This window comes from Lepidochelys kempii, chromosome 2 (assembly GCF_965140265.1).
Source record: "Lepidochelys kempii isolate rLepKem1 chromosome 2, rLepKem1.hap2, whole genome shotgun sequence".
NCBI lineage: Eukaryota > Metazoa > Chordata > Testudines > Cheloniidae > Lepidochelys > Lepidochelys kempii.
Window position 1 is genome coordinate 82166990 of NC_133257.1, and position 22814 is coordinate 82189803.

The 22814-nt window shown below is 40.4% G+C and overlaps 2 protein-coding genes across 3 annotated transcripts in view; one reads left to right on the forward strand and one right to left on the reverse strand.

Moving 5' to 3' along the window:
- The window catches only part of TMEM241 (transmembrane protein 241), a 202576-nt gene extending 185068 nt beyond the window's left edge, over positions 1-17508 (forward strand). Inside the window, 3 exon segments of the mRNA XM_073331400.1 lie at positions 15851-15873; positions 15876-15931; positions 15933-17508. Of these exon segments, the coding sequence (XP_073187501.1) occupies positions 15851-15873; positions 15876-15931; positions 15933-15992 (139 nt within the window). The 3' untranslated portion in view covers positions 15993-17508.
- CABLES1 (Cdk5 and Abl enzyme substrate 1) overlaps positions 1-22814 on the reverse strand; it is a 110392-nt gene that overhangs the window by 73755 nt on the left and 13823 nt on the right. The window lies entirely within an intron of this gene.

Below are 22814 nucleotides of genomic sequence, written 5' to 3' on the forward strand. Positions count from 1 at the left end.
GTTTGCGCTTGGCTAAAAGGGATCATCCCAGAGAATAGCCATGCAGTGGGGTGGGGGGAGGTGTGTGCTGCACATCCACCCAAAAACTGCAGCCTCTCCTTTTAAATGTGAAACCCAACTGGCATTGCTTGCTATGGGAAAGGATGGCGCTGCAGTTTGAAACCATTCCCACAAGTTATGAAGGCGGAAAAAGTCAACCCCACGTACCAAAAGGCTTACCATGGCGGCCGGAAAACCGAATTTTGTTGCCCAGCCATGTGTGATGTGTCACCATACCAGCAGGCGCTCAATATAAAAGGCAAAATGCGATCTTGTACCTAAAGCACATGTGTTGTGAATTGCTTGATTCACTGTGAAAGTGTCTCCCTTTTGTTCTCAGAAATGTATCATCTTAAATTTTACTCTCCCTTTTTATCTCCCCCCAAGTGCAAATGTTTCTATGCTCCCCCTATCATCTCTGTCCTTGAGGTTATCACAGATTAGAAGGCAAAAAAAATGCACTCGTGATGACACGTTTTCCGAGCTCATACAGTCCTCCTGCACTGATAGGGCACAGCTTAATGCATGGAGGCATTCAGTGGCAGAGGCCAGGAAAGCATTAAGTGAGCGTGACGAGCAGAGGAAGGAGGCGATGCTGAGGCTAATGGGGGAGCAAACTGACATGATAAAGCATCTGTTGGAGCTGCAGGAAAGCCAACAAGAGCATAGATCCCTGCTGCACCCATTGTATAACTGCCTGCCCTCCTCTCCAAGTTCCATATCCGCCTCACCCAGACGGTATTCCTGGCTTGGCTTCAGGACGGGGGAAAGCAACTCACAAATTTCAAGGAAAGTGGCCTTACGCATGCGAAAGTTTCGCGGCCTCTGTGAATCATCCCATACCTGCAACACTATGCGGACCCACCAGTCTGTGCTTGTTTGCCGGGCCCAGAATCGGCGTTCCACTGTATCAACCAGCCCCACTGCCGCCATGATGTCCCAATTGCCACAGCCTGTGCTTTCAGGAACATCTGTGTCCATGTCCTCATCACAATCATCCTCGTGCTGGCGTCTCTAAGCCTGGTTCTGCACATACTCCAGGATAACGCATGAGGTGTTTACAATGCTCACAACAGCAGCAGTGAGCTGAGCGGGCTCCATGCTTGCCATGGTATGGCATTTGCATGGGTAACCCAGGAAAAAAGGTACAAAATGATTGTCTACTGTTGCTTTCACGGAGGGATGGAGAAAGGGGCGACTGACGACATGTACCCAAAACCACCCTCGACAATGTTTTTGGGCATTGGGAGCTTAACCCAGAATTCCAATGGGCAGAGGAGGCTGTAGGAACTGTGGGATAGCTACCCACAGTGCACCGCTCCGTAAGTCGATGCTAGCCACGGTATTGAGGATACACTCCACCGACTTAATGTGCTTAGTGGGGACATACACAATAGACTGTATAAAATAGATTTCTAAAAATCGACTTCTACAAAATCGACCTAATTTCATAGTGTAGACATACCCTAAGATATAGCAAACAGAGCCTGTAATGTTACTTTTCAGAGTATAACAGCACTTTTAAAATATGGATGGAATTACTGGTGTAGGAAATAAAAGTGATTTTGGGAGGAAAGGGGAGTGTGTGTAAAAATGAAATTACCCAAAACATATGTAGAAAAAATTAAAGTAACCCACAATTAGAAGGTTGATAAGGCTGCACAGAACTGACAACTATCTTAAAATAAAATGCACTTATTATAGGAGATCTAAGCCATTTACCTCCATATTCCTTTTGGACTCTAGAAGTAAATAGAGATATGCCCTTTCCACAAGCAATGAATTTGGTCTCAGGTCTGACTTTCTTTTTAAAAAAAAAAAAACACAACACACTTCTAGAATCTAATATTGTATAACAGAGCTGTGTCTTTGTATCCCTTACAGATGTGTAGTAAATATTGGGGGGTGGGACCCATATTATGATTATTGATAGACAAATGTAGCTCACGATCCTGCAAACTGCTCTCTTCAGATGGACTTTTATTACCAGTGGGGCTTAGCACAGACGCAGGTGAAGCACTTGGCAGGATCAGGGCCATAGTAAGTCACTTTCTAAATTCATTATAAAAAAGAAACATCTACCTGATTAAAACAATCCCCCAAGTTAGCCATTTCACTAATGTTGGGAAAACTAGGGATAAAAGTATACGTGGACAATCTAATCAGTATAAAGGTTTTTTCCCCAAGACCCCTATGTCTTTCTAATTCCCTTTTCCTCTCAAGTGTTCTATGTTGTTACTCCCATTCTTTACAGCAAATTCTTCTGTGAATGCTTCTTTCTATAGTTTGGAGGAGTTTGCTATAGTGTGATATATGGCTTTCTCCCTTCCCACTTTGAGCCTAAGTGCTCTTCCTCCCAAGCAGTCGCAGCTCCTATTTCTCAACAGAGTGAGACACCACAACTGGGAGTGAACAGAGTTTCTTGCACAGCATCTCAGATCATTTCAATACAATTGCTTTTGTTGCCTAGGCTCTACTTTTGGTTCTGCTATATACTTGGTGGCATTGTCTTTTGGAAGTCAGTTAACCTCAGTGTGCCCCAGTTTCCCCATTTGAAAGGGGATATTTTATTATTGCTTTTGCTTAATGAAATACATAAAGGGTTCTTCATTTTAAGAGGACATATTTCAATGTTCTACCCACATAGAATATCAGGGTTGGAAGGGACCTCAGGAGGCCATCTAGTCCAACCCCCTGCTCAAAGCAGGGCCAATCCCCAATTTTTGCCCCAGATCCTTAAATGGCCCTGTCAAGGTTCCTTCCCCACTCTGAACTCTAGGGTACAAATGTGGGGACCTGCATGAAAACCCCCCTAAGCTTATTTTTACCAGCTTAGTTAAAACTTCCCCAAGGTACAAACTATTTTACCTTTTGTCCCTGTACCTTTTTGCTGCCACCACCAAGCGTCTAACAAAAACAACAGGGAAAGAGCCCACTTGGAAATGTCTTTCCCTCCCCAAATCCCCCTAAGCCCTACACCCCCTTTCCTGGGGAAGGCTTGATAAAAATCCTAACCAATTTGCATAGGTGAACACAGACCCAAACCCTTGGATCTTAAGAACAATGAAAAAGCAATCAGGTTCTTAAAAGAAGAATTTTAATTAAAGAAAAAGTAAAAGAATCACCTCTGTAAAATCAGGATGGTAAATACCTTACAGGGTAATCAGATTCAAAATACAGAGAATCCCTCTAGGCAAAACCTTAAGTTATAAAAAGACACAAAAACAGGAATATACATTCCCTTCAGCACAGCTTATTTTATCAGCCATTTAAACAAAACAGAATCTAACGCATATCTAACTAGATTGCTTATTAACTCTTTACAGGAGTTCTGACCTGCATTCCTGCTCTGGTCCCGGCAAAAGCAACAGACAGACAGAGAGAACCCATTGTTTCCCCCCGCTCCAGCTTTGAAAGTATCTTGTTTCCTCATTGGTCATTTTGGTCAGGTGCCAGTGAGGTTATCTTCGCTTCTTAACTCTTTACAGGTGAAAGGGTTTTTCCTCTGGCCAGGAGGGATTTAAAGGTGTTTAGCCTTCCCTTTATATTTATGACAGGCCCCTTCAAGGATACTCAAAACCCTGGGTTTAGCAGGCCAATGCTCAAACCACTGAGCTATCTCTCCCCACATGTCTTACTCAAAATTATGTTTAGGTCAGTAGCAAGATTGTCTTACTAGCTGGGGAGTCAAATTTTTAAAGGGCTAGGTAGATTAGTAAACCAGCAAAAGGATGTATGTTAAAACTCCTGCTAGAAGTGTGTTAGTCTGGGAATATGGTTTGTAACTGCAGTATATAAAGGGTGAGATACTTATTCTAATTCATTAGTATTCCCAAGGAGTGTCACTACAGCTAATTTAATTAGGACCAACAGGGCTTTAAATTAGGTTAGTTACCTACAAGATCTCTGCTTACCTCTAAGCCTGGTATGGTACTGAACACTCAGTTGTTACATATATTTTTATTTGTTTTGTTTTTTTCAGTACTAAAAATGTTTAGTTCAAGAGAACCCCATTCAATTTTTTTGGTACTCACATTTTATATACCTTATTACAAGTTGGTTTTCAATTTTGAAGGTTCTATTTTATACTGAAAAACCAATGGTGTTACAACCTGAAACTAGTTACAACTAGTTACAACCTGAAACAAATTAGTTGAACAAAACAGGTAACTATTCTTCTTCTTTTCAATCTCCAACAGATTTCATCCCCTCCCCCCACCCCAGACCTTGTGTTGCATCAAACAAGTTCTATTCTAGAACGCACTGACCTAAGTATTTTGAAGTAAAAGATCAAACAGCATTAGACATTAAATGTAATACTTTGCTTTTTTCCCCTAATGTATTCTCATCAGAGTACCTTTCAAATACACAACTACTATAATTCAGGCTTAGGAATTTCATATTATCTCCTACATTTCAATACTTCAAGCTGACTGCTTCATGCAAATAAAACCAGACAATTATCAGATGTAACTTTCCAGTTAATGTTACTGCTGTCACCCTCTGAAACAGTGATTTGGTTCAGAGAATATGTTAATATATATTCTCTATTGTAAATATAATCATCATCCAGAATTCTAATTACCATGCTGATCAGAAAATTAGCTTCAGATCAGACTTTCAACTTCATAATTTTGGTAAACAGTCAAAGGAATTCAATTGACCCTACCAGAGGTTTATTCACTGCCAGAATAAATTTCAGCTAATCCGTTCTAGCCTATGACAATCTTCTGCACAGGAAGAACTGCTGACATCAGGTTGCCTACTCAAGTGTGTCCTACTTGGTAGGCTCTCATTGCTGGGAGTGAAGGGCTTAGAAGGAGCCCCTTTTTTATCTAATCAAAAGGAGAAGTGTATTCAACACAGAAATTATTTTTACTCGAGATAAATGAGCCATAATATTCAAATATTGCAGGGGAGAGGATAGGAGAGCAGGGGAGGAAGGCCGTAAGTGATAGCAGTGACCAAGGTAATTTAAACTGAAGGGCTGTCATTTTTATATTTAGAACAAATGCAACTTCTTACAAACTCCAAAATTCAGAAAGTGAATAAATTGACTAATTATGGATTATACTCTGGACAATTTGTTTCTGGATCATTTTGATTAACTTTTTATTAGACAGGATAGTTAAGAGAAATTAGTTAGCATATATTTTCTTTAGTTTCAAGAGCTATGCATATCCAGAATTTCTAACTTCTCCTGTACATCTATATTTGCGCACATTTTCCTCTCAGTAGCTTTTACGTCACGGAATTTTTAATCAGGACTATTTTTTGTGCTAACTTTCTGAGCTGCCATAAACCCTTCAATGACTTTCCTTGGTGCCGGTGGGTGCTCACGCCTCCCCCTGCCCTGTCCCTATTGGACCCCTCCCCAAATCCCTGCCCCAGCCCCGCCTCTTCCCCGAAAGCACTGCGTTCCTCCTCCCCCCTCCCTCCCACTGCTTGCTGAGCGAAAGCACGGGGAGGGAGAGGGGAGAAGGAAGACTCAGCAGCGCGCTCAGGGGAGGAGGCGGAGGTGAGCTGGGGCTGGTCGGGGAGCTGCCGGTGGGTGCAGAGCACCCACCAGTTTTTCCCTGGTGCTCCAGTGCCGGAGCACCCACTGAGTCGGCACCTATGCCTAGCGTGATAGTAGATGTAACATCACTGTACACCATTGGTCCTCAGCCAGTTGTACACAGTAGTTATGCTACTTTCCATTTTTAATGGGTTCTCTAGGGCTCTCAGGGTGGGATCCGTGAAGGTACGTAGGTGCTGCAATGTTGAGTGTCAGAATTCGTTCGCAGGTGTCTGGCTGGTGGGTCTTGCCCACATGCTCAAGGTTCAACTGATCACCATATTTGGGGTTGGGAAGGAATTTTCCCCCAGGTCAGACTGGCAAAGACCCTGAGGGGTGGGCGGGGTTTGCCTTCCTCTGCACTGTGGGATATAATTTAAATGGTGGGTTCTCTGTAACTTAAATCTTTAAATTATGATTGGAGGACTTCAGTAATTCAGCCAGAGGTTATGGGTCTATTACAGGAGTAGGTGAGCAACGAGAGAGACTGTAGCCCAGTGTTTAGGGCAGCCACCTGGGAAATGTGAGACCCCCCACATCCAGTTCTCCTGCTCCAATGACTCATTATTTATCCACATTATTTGCTTGACAGGAGAGGTTGACAGAGCCCCACATTGGAATATCTGGTAGTGCAATGGTTAAAGCACCCTTTTGAGACGTGGGAGACTCTTGTTCAAATCCCTCCTCCCACTTTGGTGGGGTGGGGGGAAAAAATCAAACCCAGATCTCCCATGCCCCAGGTGAGAATTCTGACCACTGGGCTAAAAGTTATAAGGTGGCACCACTTCCTTCTCCTCTTCTGGATGGATTTTGAATGGGACTCATTCCGGGAGGTGTGCTCGCCAGTTGCCTAGCAGATTGGGTCCTGCAGGTGACTGAGGCAGCCAAATATCTATCTTCCCCAGCTCGTGAATCACTCTGGGGCTTAGGTGGGAAATAGGCATCTGGATCATGCATGCCTAGAGGGAAGCGGCTACATGTGTGCCCCAGGATCTAAAATTTAGGCACTTAGGGAACTTTTACAATGGAAAGTTAGGCAAGGTGACTTCCTGCTTGGCTTCTGCCTAACCCTGTACTTTGTGGATCAGTGGTGCCGCACACAGACTTAGGTGCCTACCTCTAAGTTGCTTTGTGTATCGCATCCTCAGTTCCGAATTTAAGGTCCAATTCTAGAACCTTTGGTCACACTAGTAATCCCACTGAAGTGCTACTCAACATGAACAAGGAATACAGAACTGGGACCTGAATGCTGAACCTCTGGGCTGAACCCCAGTGCACCACTGTGTTGCTTCCCTTTTACAAATGTGTGTGCTCATACCCTCAATGGAGCTAACTACACCCAAACACACTACTACACTGAACATATCTATAGTGGCAGAAGCGATGGGTTTTGCCTAGATTGCAGGAAACATTATGGACTCAATTGTTCACCAGCTTGCATCTTTGCAGGGTGAGACACTACTGTTCTCATTTCAGCCATCATCAAAAAACTCTGAAACCTTTTATATCTTGGAAGATTTTTCTTGAGAAAAAATTGAAGAGATATTGAATTAAGTACTGCACAACACACGGCTACTGTACATGGACATTTTCCTTCAAACAAAGTGCAATGAATTAAAGAAAAACTCTTAAACGTCTGTGAATAAATCAGAGAAAACGTTCCGATAAGTAAGATCTAGTCCATGTTGATCTACAAACAGCCAACAGAAAATGGCTGGGATACTTAACAGGAAGTCATAATAAATTATCTGCCTTTTGTGCCCACACCAAAGAACGTTATTTCCATTAAAATGTTTGTTAAAATATTATTTTTCCAAAGTAATTTTTGTATAGTAAATTTAATTAGTTGCCTTAGTGTCATAGTACAATGATGTTTAAAAGAATTGCATAAATCTGAATTACTGGAAATGCAAGCTGATTTTCACAGACTGTTCTAACTGATTAATGACAGATTTAATTAATATTCACTTATCCTATTTTTTCTTTTATGCTTATGTCCCAATATTATAAGGACACTGAAGACCATAAGGAGCTAATCTTTCACCTTTACTGTTAAAACAGGTTTGTTCATACATAGGGGACAACATCTGGACTATATATAGTCCTCATCTATCATCTACCACCCCTCAACTTAACTTTACTGGATGATGGCTCTTTCAAATATCAACTAGGAGCTAAAAACTTTGAGGAAGAGGCTCCATCACAAACACAATGCCTCCTTTTCACTGCAGAGTTAAACTAAACTATTTTGCAATGCAGAAATGGATTTTTCTGATATTTTTCAAACTGCTTCAACAATTAAGGATGAACAAGTCTGTCCTCCTGACTGTTTGTGCATTATCAAGTACTAAGAGCAAACTTCCTGCCTCCTTTGATTTTGGGGGATGGAAGACATGGCTTTTACCACAAAGAGGAGTTGCAGTCTATAGGACACAGCCCTGTTTGTGTTGATCCAAGGACAGGAGTGAGGTTAACGTGGGAAGGGAAGATAGAAATTTCTATGACATAACCCACCCTCTCCACAGAAAACAACCAGAAGTCTGAAGTAACCCCATTCTGTGGAGGAAGAAACAAGGAGAGTCCCCTAAAACTGGAGTTACCAAGGAGAGACCAGAGTAGTAGTAGTCAAAATTGATTTTTGGCCTGGACTCTGACTAGCCAGAGAAGGGCTTTGACTTTGTCCTCTTGTTGGGTTTGTGCTTCACAGGGCACTTTCTCACTGCTCTTCCTGGAAGATGATATGGAGGGTCCCTGGAGATGGAGATGGGCAGGGAACCTGCACCAAGGCAGGAGGGGCTCTTTGGGAATTTTGGTGGAGTAGGGTGGGGGGAAGGGAAGGTGTAATGATCCCCTCAACAGGGACTGCAAGGAGGTCACAAATATTCACTGGATGCAGGCAGGCCCTTACCACTGGGTGGAGAAATTTCCCAGTTGAAAAAGTAGAGGGACCAGGATGTCTTTACTCTAAGACTCCCCTCTGAATGCGTCTCAACCAGTCTTTTGGGATGAACTGCTCCTCCAGGACCCACCCCCCACCTATGGCGCTGGCAGGTGATTGCTGAAGTGTGGGGCAAGCAATCAGTCCCAACCACTCATGCACGGTTCAGACCTCTTACTGAAAATAACTTTCAGCAACTGCTCAATTTCCAATTGTAGACTGGGTTTTAAAAGGCAGTGTGAGCAGACATAGCAACCAATGGTACCCCCATACATTAGTCAGTACATCACAACGTGTTCCCCTAACTTCCCTGCCTTGCTTTGGAAGAATTACTTTGAATCCAATTCCTTTGGTTATTTTCCACAAGCTTGTGAAAAAAAGTGAACCCAGCCTGATGTTTGTTTGTAAATTAAACCGAGCAAGTTGTACAATCTTCCAATATGCAGTCTGTTTCTCAAACAGCAGAAATTCCTGTTTTCTCACATAATGATTCTCATTTTCAGTTTGGTGCTCCCTGTGCCAGACCCGTCTCCTACCCTCCTCCTAAAAATAAACAGTAACAATTCACAAACAGTTCTTTAAAAAACAGTTATTCAGAAAATGTACAGAAGGTTTCTGCTGTATTACATAATAAACAAACACCCTGACAAGCATCAAATAAGAGGCATTTTCTAGAGCAATCATGCTGATAGCAGCTGCTACACTGTATTTGAGGTTGAAAAAACACATTCCATTACCATTCCCGTATATTTTCATGTGTTCATAACTTACTAAAAACACTCACCTTTGCATCTGAAATTTTCCATGCTTGGTCTCCGCCCAATTGAGCAAAGTTTCCTAAGCAATTTTTGAGATACTGGAAATAAATAATAAAAAGAAAAAATCCCTTCCATTTCCCACCCCTTACTTTACCTTCTCTGAAAGTTCTCTCCCCCTCAGTCTTTGTTTTTTAAACAATAAGGCCTGAAAGCTTTTCCAGGGGAGAGAAAAAAAAGGCATTTCTGGCTTTATTAAAACATTCAAAATGTAATTTCTTGTCTTCTCTGGTTTTCCTGAAGGATTAGAGAACTGGAGGAGAAGCTCTGTCAGCCTTCATCTGGACTGTTGAATCTTTGACAGAGCAATCTTTCATTCTAAGTGTTTGCTTTTTAACACCTATTTCATAGATCATTCATCTACTCCTGAATTACTAAATATGCATTAAGTTTTCACCAGACTGAGCCCTTCCTTTTAAAATAAATATTTATTTTGATATCTAAAATACACCTATTCAATGCTCTGGGTGCGTGTACACAGTTTTATAAAGAATGGTGTATAAGAAATGAAAAACTGGTCTGAAATCAATAATAAATCCTCATGACCCTTTAGAGCAAATAACTGACTTTCCTCCAACCCTACTATTCTACAAAAGCTGGAGTTATGGAGTTAATACTTGAATGGCTAGGGCCTTAATTCTAAGATACTTGACCATAACACTGATTGAAAAATCAATGGCTAGTCATAAGTATCTGATGGCAGAATTTGATCCTATTAGGACATACAAAATACTGCAACAAAAGTAAGTTTCTAGCCCTCATTGTTGCAGGAGAAAACTTGAAAATATGAAGTGAGTGCAATCTAGCGGCTCAGCAGTCCAAAGGCAAAAGAAAGAGAAAGCAAAATTAATAATTTGTAAAAATAAGGTTTTTATAAATAATTTTGGGTGCTTTATTTGCCTTTTAGTATCTGAGTCTTTAGTAGTTCATGTTTTTTCAGGCTTTTTTCTGCAATCATGAAGGCTAGAAACTTGCTTTGTATTTAAAAAAGTGAAAACTGAATCTCAGTCACATGACTCTTGGAACTGAGGCTTTAAGAAATACACCAAATATTGTAAGACTTGTAGACATCCAATCACCCCAACTCACACCCCACACAAGACTGGAAAGGGTTAAGATGGCTAATTAACTCCACAGGCTGCACCTGGAGGTGGAGTGAGGTAGCAGGGGATTGATAGGGAACAGGCTTAGCTGGGCAGGAACAGGTAAGCCTATTGTAAAGCCCAGGAGCTGGCAGCCGAAGGGGGCTGCAGGAAGGTAGGTTGTAGTCACTCCCTGCAGGGAGGTGTGTTTGGGACTATAGAGGGTTGTCCACAGACCCCAGTTGCTCCCTGGGAGGCTGTCAAACCCAAAGAGGGGGGCAGGTAGGAGAAGGCTCAGGGGAATAGCAGTGCTGGCCTTGGCTGCTAACCAGAGGGCCCCTGAGCTGGAACGCAGAGTAGAAGGTGGGCCCAGGTTCCCCTACCAGCCACTGGGGATGTGGCACAGGCCATGCAGTGGACTGCCTGTGGTGGTTTGTCTGGGAAAGACTTTGTTACATTTCCCAGAAGGAGAAGTCATATGGTGACCTGGCCGCAGGGCCAGGTCAGAAAGCAGAGGCTGCTGTTCCTGGAGTAAAAAGGGTCTGTAGGGTAAGAGACTGATGGGAGAGACACCACCAGAGGAGGTGCCAGCAGCAGTAAGTGCACCATGTGACAGCTGGCAACACTCTATTACACGCTTCCCTTCTGCAAATAGTGTGAGAAGCAGTCCCTGTTCCTGCACCATCCCCTGATCAGACCAAGTGACATGGAAAATTTGCCCTATGATGTCAAAGGGCATGGGGGCTTCAGAAAGTTCTACTACAATCTTGGCTGCCTACTGAGCATACTCATAAGTCACTTTTCCAATGTTTATATTTTTATTTTTCCTCCCAAGACAAACAAATGCTAACCCTCAACGAAGACTGTGTTTATGCCAAACTTCAAATAGCCATTTTTCTGTAGACTTGTGTGTGTGTGTGTAGGTAGGACAGAGAGAGATGCAATTAGAAATTTAAAAGTAAAAAAAAAAAATAATAATAATAATTCCCTCAAAACCACTGAAAGGATTTTGCTCTAATTCCACTAAGCCTAAAAGGTGGATGTTTCAGAAAGTTATGAACACCTGAAGATGGGATTAATATAGAAACAGCTGTGCAACCTTAACTTTTGTGCAGATTATCAGGCAACTGCTACAATAAAAACACACTTATAAAAAAAGGAAAATGTGGAAACAACTATTCCTGCACGCAGAGTAGCTACATATTGAACAACTTTACTCTCAGATGATTAGCAAAGAGTGCAAAGAATTAAAAGAGCTCTAAAAAATATCTTGTGTGCGCTGCAAAGCGGGAATACTGGTGGGTGTATGTGTAAGGGAAAGAGGTGTTTAAATATCAGATGCCTAATCCTGCAACAGGACTGCTTGCTTGAGTAAAGATTATTGCATGAGAAAGGGTTTCAAAACCAGGCCTCAAAATACTAACAACAATAACCTCATTAACTACTCCATACACATCACACCCTGCCCCAAATTCTGAGGTAGTGCTCTCTCAGACCTTTGTGAATGACCTAGAAAAGCCTCTTTTAAATAGCGAGCATCAGATAGACAAACACCTAAAGCAAATGAACTATTTCCAAAGAATTGCTATGGTAATGTTTGTATCCGTTTTAAATGTTAAAACATTAGGGAGAAGAGGATGCAAGATACTTGATTTCTCTCTCCTCTACCACTTCTCTCAAGAACCTCAATCCTGCTCTTATTTCAGATAAAGGGAGCTTTTGTCATTGACTTACATGGGAGCTAGGTATTGTTCAATATTCTGATAATTTCATAATACCATAGTAAAAATATATTTTCTTTAATGTTAAATATCAGTGTAATAGTAAAGGAAACTGGCCATATTCAGTGTTGTGTGTATTAATATCTACAATAGTTAGATTCATTCTTTCTTTCTTTTGGAAGCTGAGCAGAATGATCTCTTTTGAGCTCTCAAAGCAGCGAGATGGTGCCACTCCAAACTCTTAAGGTTTTAAAGCATTTCAGAAGTTACTGAAAAAGTTGTTGTTTTGGCCTGAACCAGCAATGACTTAAATATGTGAGTATCTTTATTCCCCTTGACTTCAGGTACTCATGTTATTAAAACTTTAGTGAGTTGGGCCTTGATCCAAAAACAGTGAAGCATCTGCTTAACTTTAAGGCCCTACATTAGTCAGATTAACTTAAAAAGGGAATGTCAATAGACTATTGACATGAGCACAGTTAAGAGCATGTGTTAACTGTTCAAAGAGGATGATTTTTGCACAACTGTTTTTTATAAAATATTTTTCAACAAGCTTACAACACCTCCCTCCCCCCAAAACAACTGAGTTTCACATTACTAATTAGTACTCAACAGATCACTTTTAAACAGGTTTTTAAAAATAAAGAAAGTGTGCCTATATTTATTACTTAATTAAAATGGCAAACTAGACATTGTAGCCTCTCAGTGTATAGGTAACAATTCTGCTATATCTTAAGATGTTTTTTTTTTTTAAATGTGAAGCATATCTTTTATAACTCCACCCAGCTTAGATCATCTGACTTGTGTCTTTAACAGTGTATTCAGCTTCACAGACTCAAGCTGAATAAACACAGGCAGAAAAGAAAGAGACACTTGTTCACTGGTAAAGCTTATAGCATTATAAGAACTGTGCATGGGGCAAGAGGTCCATTTAAATGTGTCACAAAACACTTCCCCCCCAGACATAGGAGCTTTCACCACAGGCAGGAGAGCTTTGTGATAAGGAGGAAAGTTTTTGATCAACAAAAATATTGCTTAATTGGATTATGCACACAAAGCATAGTTTCCTATTTATAATACCATATCAATGAGTCAAACACAAGCTGGAGCTTTACCTGTGCCAGCACTGATTTCACAATTTAATGAGAAATAGTAAACAAACAAACAAGAACTTTGTACAGGGCATGAACTCTTGTTGCAAATACATTATCTGCACAAAGGATGTCAAGTAGGCAATTAATCAAATAATACTCTTTCCAAAAGATAATCTGTGTTTTGCATTCTATAAATGTCCCTCTTCTCTTGTCTAAGTACAAGTGCTGCATGATTGTAGCACAGATTTGTTACTCATTTTTCAGTTTTATGAAATTATACCCATGTATGTGAGTAATTGTTTAAAGGTAAAAGGACAAAAGGCATATTCTGCAGGCATTATTACACCATATAAAGGATTGTGTTCAGTAATGCATGGACTTTATTTACCTCTCACCCACACTTGACTTCAACAGAGTTACTCCTGATTTATACCTACATAAGGGTAAAATCAGGCCTATTATATGGATTATTTTGCTAGAACAATTTGTGTGTGGATAAGGGATGGGAGAGAGACTTAACACTTTTTTCCAATTTCTTATCTTTTCAATTAGATATCCCATATATATCCACAAACTTGTTACCCTTTATTGTAGGGTGGCTCATTAGAAAAGTTACTTATAAATCCTAGCTCAGATTCTAACGTTTCAGCCGTCTCAAGAGTAAAAAATTGGTTTTAGCAGCTAGCAAGCCTTATCAGCTGTGCTTAGTTACCTACTAATGTAACAAATGTCCCTGCTTGTAAGGTACAAGGTCAAATGTAGTGTGAATATGCAGCACTGTTTGAAGTAAAATACATAAAAAACTTACAGTAACAACTCTGGTCCTGCCAACATGCTCCAAGAAATTCTGCAGAGCCGTTCAGACTCCAATAGTGTAGTTAGGAAAATGTCAACAAGAAAAATCTGATGGCAAAATATGCCATGTGCTGGCAATCAGGCTTCATTATTGAAAGCAAGCATCAGCAAGAAGACTAAAGAGAGGCTTATAGCAGAGGGACAAAGAATTTGTACACTGATCCCTGGATTTTACCACCTGTTGTCTACATGCCAAATGCATTCACACAGCAATGAATTGCTCTTCTAGCTGCACTCAGCACTGAAGTTGAAAGGAAAATGATATTGGTCCTGACACCAGTGTAATAGGCTGTACAAGTTCAACAAAATAAAATGGGAGATGCTAATGCTAATAGACTATCCTCTCAATTACCTTTGCCAGGGTTATAAAAAGAATTTGGAGATTTCCTCCCTCTTGGGTATTTTCTGTTAATTGCTGTTTCTAAACTTCCAATTTTCTGTCTGTAACAGCCTTTATTTTCTTTTAAAACAAAACAGCAGCTTGTTTAAAAAAATCAGCCAGCCTAACTAGAAAAAGTAAAACAATTTTTCAATAGCATTTTCTTTCCTGATCTTGATTCCTTGCAGTCTGAGGAAATTATTTCTAAACTTATCATTGTTGTCTCAAATTAGAAGAAAAACTCAACATAAATATTTTCCCTACACTGTACAGTGAAACTCAATTAGTCCACTTTAGTTTCACAAATTGAGGCCTAAACAATAAAGAACTTTTCTGGCTCTGAAAGGAGTGAATTTTATATGGTGCCTTCATTCTCAGAATACATACTTTACAAGAAGTAATGAGCTTGTGTTTGTGTAGACAAAACACAATGATCGCTATGCACTCCAGTACTATAGCTAGTGTCTGCCTTTGATATGTAACAATTGCTTTAGGGACTAATTTTTCTGTCATTGCTTAGCCATGTGGTGAGCTAAAACTTCTGATTTTCTGCTAAACTGTTCATTTTTTGACCAAAACATCTTTTTCATCCAATTGTTGCATCCTTTTGACTCCTAGGTTATAAGTCTGAGGCAGGGGACTATCTTCTTGGCTATTTGTTTGTTCAGTGCATAGCATAATGGGGCCCTAACCCATGATTGGGGTTCCAAGATGTTACCATAAATAAATAATAGGTAAAACATTTTCAGAGTGGAGTGTGAATTTTAGTTGACTGTATCCTTGAAAAACAAATTTATTTTCAGTGGTTTACAGCATACATCACCACAAACACTTACATCTAATATACTGCTGTGTTATAAAGTCTATTTCATTTTAACCATCCCAAAAGGGAGTACAAATAAAGACAAGTTTAAACCTAAACCAAAAGCAGTTAACTTGGGAACAAATAAGAGGTTCACAACAGACATTACTTGGGGGGGGGGGAATCTTTGGTTGATACAACACTAGCAAACATCAATGTACTTGCCAATTTCAGCTTACATCTGACTGGGGAAAAGGGATAAAGTGTAAATAAATGGGTGTTAGTAAAACAGAAGTGGCTGGGAGGGAGGCAGTACTGTAATTTGCCACACTTGGAAACCTATATCTTCATCTTTCTTGAAGATCTTTTGTTTGACTAAATGAGAGAATTCTGCCTTGTGGGGTCCCTGAATATATAAAAATATTGTCTATAGAGGCAGAATTTTGCCTGACCACTTAATTCCCTTTTCACCCTGAAAGTGAAGTTTGATATACTTTACCAGAGCTAAAAGCCCATCAAGAACAGAGACCACTACTTCCCACGCATTACATGTTTTTTCTTCTTTAAGTTGCAGAGAACAAGATTCAAACTGTGTGAGTTCAAGGACAAGCCTTCACATCACTCAAAATTGTCCATTGACACCAGCATCATGTGATCCAAAAATTCCTGAATTTTCTTTCCTGTTTCATCCTTCACAACAATCCCCATAGAAAGAACTTTTTTCCTCATGAAAGACTGGAACAATGAGATTCTATTTAAATTCAAACTATTATACTATCAAATGAAAATGTGAAGAGTAACATCTGGACCATTTAAAATAGATGCACACTACTCTAATCTGACAGGCAAAAGCCAAGGTCTCCTTTCAGCGTCTGTTAAAGTGCTCCACTGGGGAAGATGACAACCAGTGACTTCCAGTAGAAAATTCTAAAGGTAAATGATTTGTACCCACACTCATGGGACCAAATCCAAAAGTGAATCTAAATAAGTAAAAAAAGAAGACTAAAGGAGGTCTATGATGTGGCCCGGAAGGATTAAGTTACACCAACATGGAACTCAGACTCTCCCTAGACTCAAAAGACCCGATTCTCTGTGCCCTGTACTACATGTAGTCATGTATGTGATGTAGGCAGACGAGGTGCCAACTAATGCCAAGGCCTCAGGTCTTACTGGACACTGACAGATGCATAGCTGGAAACCAGGCTGGCTCATCTGTATGTTATTGCTAAAATAGATGTTAAATTGATAAGAATATGTTTAGACCTGGCTAAATGCTTGTTGGATGCTACATGTATTGATCTCACTTACAACGGCTGTAGCCCCGGTATAAAGTTATACTGAGTTTCCACTTAGGGTGACCAGATGTCCTGATTTTATAGGGACAGTCCCGATTGGGGGGCGGGGGGGGGCTTTTCCTATATAGGCACCTATTAATCCCCAACCCCTTTCCCGATTTTTTACACTTGCTATCTGGTCACGCTAACCCTAAACCTCTGTGTTACTCAAACAGCGGAGAAGCCTTCTCTAATACAAATGCTGGCTTCCTACTGACGATGTTAAGTTCTTCCCAATGAGAAAACCTTTGAAATATCAAAAGAAAAAAAAAAGTGTTAATTGCACCCTTCCAGGAAAAGGAGTCCTATACATGAACTCATCCCATCAGCTTGGATTCTAGGGGGAAGGGGATTGAAAAACCCTGACAAGGAGAAACTAGGTTCTTTTTGCTGCTTGGACTCCAAAGGAGCAAGAATCGCTAAGCATAAGCAAAAGACCTCTGGCGGTTTTGCCTGCGTTAGCCCTAAAAGACATATGGAATTTGCTTATAGAAGTTTGTGTTATCTTTTGGAATCAGACTGCAACTCTTGTGTGTGTGTTTCCTGCTTTAACCTTGTAAATAACTCCCCCCCCCCCCTTTTCCTAGTTAATAAATCTTTAGTTTATTACATGATTGACTACAAGCCTTGTCCTTGAGAGATCTGGGTGCAACTGACCTGGGGCAAGTGACTGGTCCTTTGGGACTGGGAGTAACCTGACTATGATTGTGACTTCTGATATAAAGGAGCCATCCATCTCAAAGACCAGCTTGCTTGGGCGGTAAGATAGACCAGAGTGCCCGGTCTATGACTCTATGTTAAGGCTATTACAGTGCATTAGGAGTTCACACTTGTTACTTGGTTGGTGAAATCTAATTATAGGTTGGCACTCATGCTCATGAGTTACTCCAGACAGTCTGACAACATACACCAGTGAAAATGAGTGTAAAATGCTGTCACTTTGCACTGATGCAAATGCCTACACAACGTGCAGGGCAACAGAGAATCAGGCCAAGTGGGCTTGATTTTCCACTCCTTTGCACCTAGTGCAGTCCCTGACACTTGCACAAAGCAACTAAAAACCTTTTCCAATGAGAATTTTACCCCCATTTGCTGCCTTACTCGGCTTAATTTTGAACATGAGTAAACGTCCACACAAAGAGCCAGGTCCAAATTAATTTATCAGCATGTAACTTACACCTCTGCTTCTTCCTTGTGACATTCTGTACCCCCAAAGCAACACCCTGGCACCTCCATACTTACCATGGTGATATAATTATGATTTATATTAAGTATTCCTTATGATGTATCATTCTAAAAGTTTCGATGTGTCGAACACTAATATCCTGTTAAGTTGTATATGCTATCATTGTATGTGAAGTTATGAAATTTTTCTATGTGTTACCAAAATATGTTGTGAAGTTAGAAACAACCACTGGTCTTTCAGGTATAACAATGGGGCAGCCAGAAACTGATGATGGCCCATTAAGGGGAATACACACACTCACAAGGATTACCCCAGGAACTGTATGCAATGGAAACTTCTCAGAAATAGCACATATACAGTGGAGGCTATTTGACTCATGTCACAGCGAAAGATCTTTCCAGCAAACTGGAAGAAGGTATAAAAGGGGAAGTGACATCATCATTTGTCCTCCCTCCCCCAATTCAGTCTTTCTCCAGATGTGTTTCCAGGTGTTGAACTGGGGGGGCAGGTCCCAGGCTGAAGGGATTTCCAGTCTGTGTATGGAAGATCTGTGACCTGCTTGTATTGGCTATCAGGATGAGACACTGCTTGATTCAAATCCTGTCTAGGTTATAGAACTCTGATTGCATTTTTACTTTTCTTAGGTAATCCACTTTATAAATAGATTTAAGTGCTTAATCTGTATGCGTACTATCTTTTTGTAGTTAATAAATCTGTTTTATATTTTTACCTAAAACAGCGTGTTGCTTGAAGCGCCTGGAAAATCTCCTCAGAGAACAAAAACTGGTGTATGTCCTCTACACATTCAGGGAGGGGCAGACTGGGTAATAAACTTGCACTGGTCAGAAGCCTGACCAGGGCAAGATGGTCCAGCTCTGGGATCCTAGGCTGGGTAGAATTGGTTGGAGCCTCTCTAGTGTTGGTTCATGAGTGGTTGGCAAAAGGATTCATGTAACTCAGCTGGGTATGTTCCTGCCTGTGGATGGCTGTGTCAGTGCAGGACCTGGAGGGGTTTGCAGCTTGTCACAGCATCACAGTGTGAGAGGGAGCCGAGGTTGGTAAGACAGAAGGCTCAGTAGTCCCCCAGTGCCAGGCTGCAGCCCAAGGAACCTGTCACACTCCTCCAGTGTGTAAATTACCCCACCTTTAAACTATCTTGCATATCAGAAAGTTGATGCAAGTAGATCTATGGGAATCAAACCTTTACCACCTTACACATCGCCTCAAAATTTGGCTGACAAAATTCTAGAAATCATAGTTTTAAAGACCTACTGATATAAATGTTTTTTCCCCTCTGAAAATTCTCAGACATATAGGCTAACAGGAAAGTCATTACAGCATACAGGGCCCAGCCTATTCCCTGTTTTTGACAAGAATTTTGTTGTTGATTTCAATGAAAGCAGGATCAAGCTTACGATCATCACCATTAGCTACTCACATATGAAATTCCAGTTACATTATGGAATGGCAAGTGGATAAGTGGGAGCACAAAAGATGCCTGTTGGTTTAGGTGGGATTTTCAAAGATACTTGGGGTGTTAGGTGTGCCCAAATTGTGAGTTCCTAAGTCCCATAGGAAATTCCAGCCTTAATTGCTCCCCTTTCTGATGTCTTTATGTATTCTGATGTATTATCTGATGATAATACAAAGTGCACTCCTAATTAGGAGGAGATTGGGAAAGTGACAGCAAATCATCACTACCAGCATTTTGCCTACAGCTGGAAATGAAGATTTGAGGGGTCAGGAAGACTGTCAAGAGCTGCATCTTTTCTAAAGCATAAGTAAACAGGAAACAAACAGAGCTGAAATACTCTTAGGCACACTACAAAATAACTATATCCATTACAAACTCACCGCTGATACATTAAAAATACCCTAATCCTCAAATATTGTCATGTCCCTTTATACAAAAAGATATTCAAGATATGTAGTCACTTGGAGGCCTGAAATATTACTTACTGCATCTTTGAAAAAGCAGACCAAATTCTAGCTTCGTTTACACCTAAGCCACCCTGTAAATGAAGGATATCAATGTTCAACAGATCAAGACTTTTAGAATGATACATCATAAGGAATGCTTCATATAAATCATAATTATATCACCATGGTAAGTATGGGGGTGCCAGGGGGTTGCTTTAGGGGTACAGAATGTCACAAGGAAGAAGTAGCGGTGTAAGTTACATGCTGATCAAATTAATTTGGACCTGGCTCTTTGTCTAGAGATTTACTTATTTTCATACTGTCCTGGTCTATGCAACATAGAGTTGCTGGTAAGGTTTCTTCCATCGCTCTATTCCCCCAAAAGCACTACATTTAAATTTCAGTTATAATCCTGAGTGACTTTATTTTTAAAAAATTGTATGGGCTCCTCCCTGAACACTAGCATGTGCCCCAAATATAGACCACAGTCCTGCAACCTGATCCAAATGGAAACCCCCACACATGCATGGGAATCCTCATGGGTACAGGCAGCAAGTTGAACAGTAGCTCTTTGAACCCTGCAGGAAGAATATTTCTTATAAATGTCAATATATTGTATGCAATAACAACACGCAGAGTATTTGTCCATCTGCATCACGCTTACAATCTCTTAACTTAAAAACACAAGGTTAGTAAAGAACAATTTTGTCTTAACATCCTTCACAGTGCTCATTTAAAGGGACAGTCAAAATATATATTTTTATTTTTTAAACTTACTCATTAAAACTCCTCCCTCAGTTATACCATGTCAATATCTTCACTATATGAAGACTTGTACCAATGGGGATGTAAAAGTATAAATTATAAAATTTGGTCCTCTAATTATGAGCCCTAATTTTTTTTTTTAATTTAACACTGAAATCCCCTTATCAAAATATCCCCTTAAATCAAATGTATGCAGACAGTTCATTGTTTGGAAAGTTGTTCATGAGTTCTGTGGTGCTTGGAACGGCATTTTAAAACATGAAAGCACTTCATTCAAATGTAAGGTCACAAAGAATTACATGGACTTTTCAAACTGATCTACGAGAAAGGTCACTTTGGGATACTTATTATTGTGATTATGGTCTTTGAAGCAGTCAGAGAGGCCATTAACAATTTCCAATTTTATATCAGGTTTTTCTTAATCATTCATACATCCCTTCCAGAAGGAGGCTGGGGTACTGTTTAAATACAAGTCTGGTTTTTGCTTTGTGTGAGTAAATCTAGCAGAATTAAGGGGCTCCAAAGACACCCACAAGGTGTATTTTCCACTACAGGCATCCGATGAAGTGAGCTGTAGCTCACGAAAGCTTATGCTCAAATAAATTTGTTAGTCTCTAAGGTGCCACAAGTACACCTTTTCTTTTTACAAAAGGTGAAAGACACTCAATAGTCATCTGAGCTACTTCTTAAAAACATAACTGCCTTTGTTAGGAATTTTAACATAAGCTCTTTCTAGGTTATTAAAAGCAGACAATAAGCCTCCCAGATCTTTAATACGTGGCTCATGAGCACACTTTTGGACTCACCTATAGAAGTCTTTATCCCATACTCATCATTGCAGCATCTGAAGACTACTCCTCTATCATCTCCCTACTCTGTCTGGAAAGTATCTTATTGCTCTACGTTGTCTGATTATTTTCAGCACTTCAGGGGAAAATGAAGTTTTTTTCTAGCTGCCAGTTCTGCAAACTTCACCTGAGCTCTGAAAGTGAAACTGGGTTATTTCCTTCCATGCATCAATACTAGAAAAAATATTCTGCAGGCCAAACAAGCTCTTAGCAACACCTGTGTATGCCCCTTTGTCAGACTACGTGCTCAATGGCACATGAGCAACTCTGTTGCTGTGCATGGGTTTACACAGGTGTAAATGATTTTAAATTAGTAAATAATTTTGCAGATGTGCCTGCAGGAATCAAATGCAGCTTATTTCCCTTAGCTATGTTGGGTTTGCAGGACTAATGTAAGTGAAAAGTAGTAAATTCTTTTTGGCATTTAAGTAAGCAGATATGACTAAAAATGTACAGGAAGCAAAGCTGGTGAGTAGCTTTTCAAAACAGAACTTCAACTTACCTTTTGTTTTACATTATGTTCTTAGAAGCCTGAAGTGTGTGATATAGGGTGGGATAAGGCCACTACCCCTTTATATGCCCCCAGATGGTGCAGATTGGTTTTGGGGGTCAGGAGAAACAGGAGCCTCACAGTCTCCCCCGCTCAAACACACACACAATGGGTCAGGTGCACTGGATGGAGCAGGGATCATCATCTGGATGGCTCAGCTTGTGAACCATCAGTATCTCCCAGAGCTCCTCAGAGTGGTGAGATTCTGAATTGCCCTCTACTTAAGCCTAATAAGCTCAATCAAGCCCAAAATAAGCAGGTACATCACATTATTTCATTGTTACAGGGTGGCCATAATTGTGCTGTTTGTGCACTAAAAATGCCATGGTGACAACATAGCAATTTTTATATTGTCCTAATGGAATGTGTGATTTAACCCATTACTTCACCAGTGAGCACATTGTGGGAAGGCTGTTCTGATGTTCTAAGTATCCCTGCAGAGAAAAGAATTTGGGGATATGTCCCATACTAACATGACCACAAGCTGCACGTACAAATTGGAAGGTGGCTGGAACCTACTGCTGTTCACAGGCAGGTGATGTAAACTGTGTTGTACAACTAAGTATAAAAAACGTCCCCGTATTCTATGTCCTATTTGCAGGTTAGTGAAGGAGAAAGGATGGCTAAATAACTTTGTCCTTCTCCATTTTTTTCAAGTATCTTATGTCATGACCAAAGTGCCAGGCAAGGCAATAGAAATAAATAAGGTGTCCTTTCTACAAATTTTCCTCTGTTATGTAAAATCTAAAGTTTTCTTTATTGTTTCCAGCTTTTTTGTATATGAAAACAGCCTTCAAACTGTAAATCTATGCACTATTGTCTTGAATGTTCCTCTCATTTATCCTAACAGTGTTCATTTGAAAGCCTACTCTTTTGAAATAGTCTTTGATTTAGGAAGTATTAGGAGTTTTACAAACCACTAGCATACA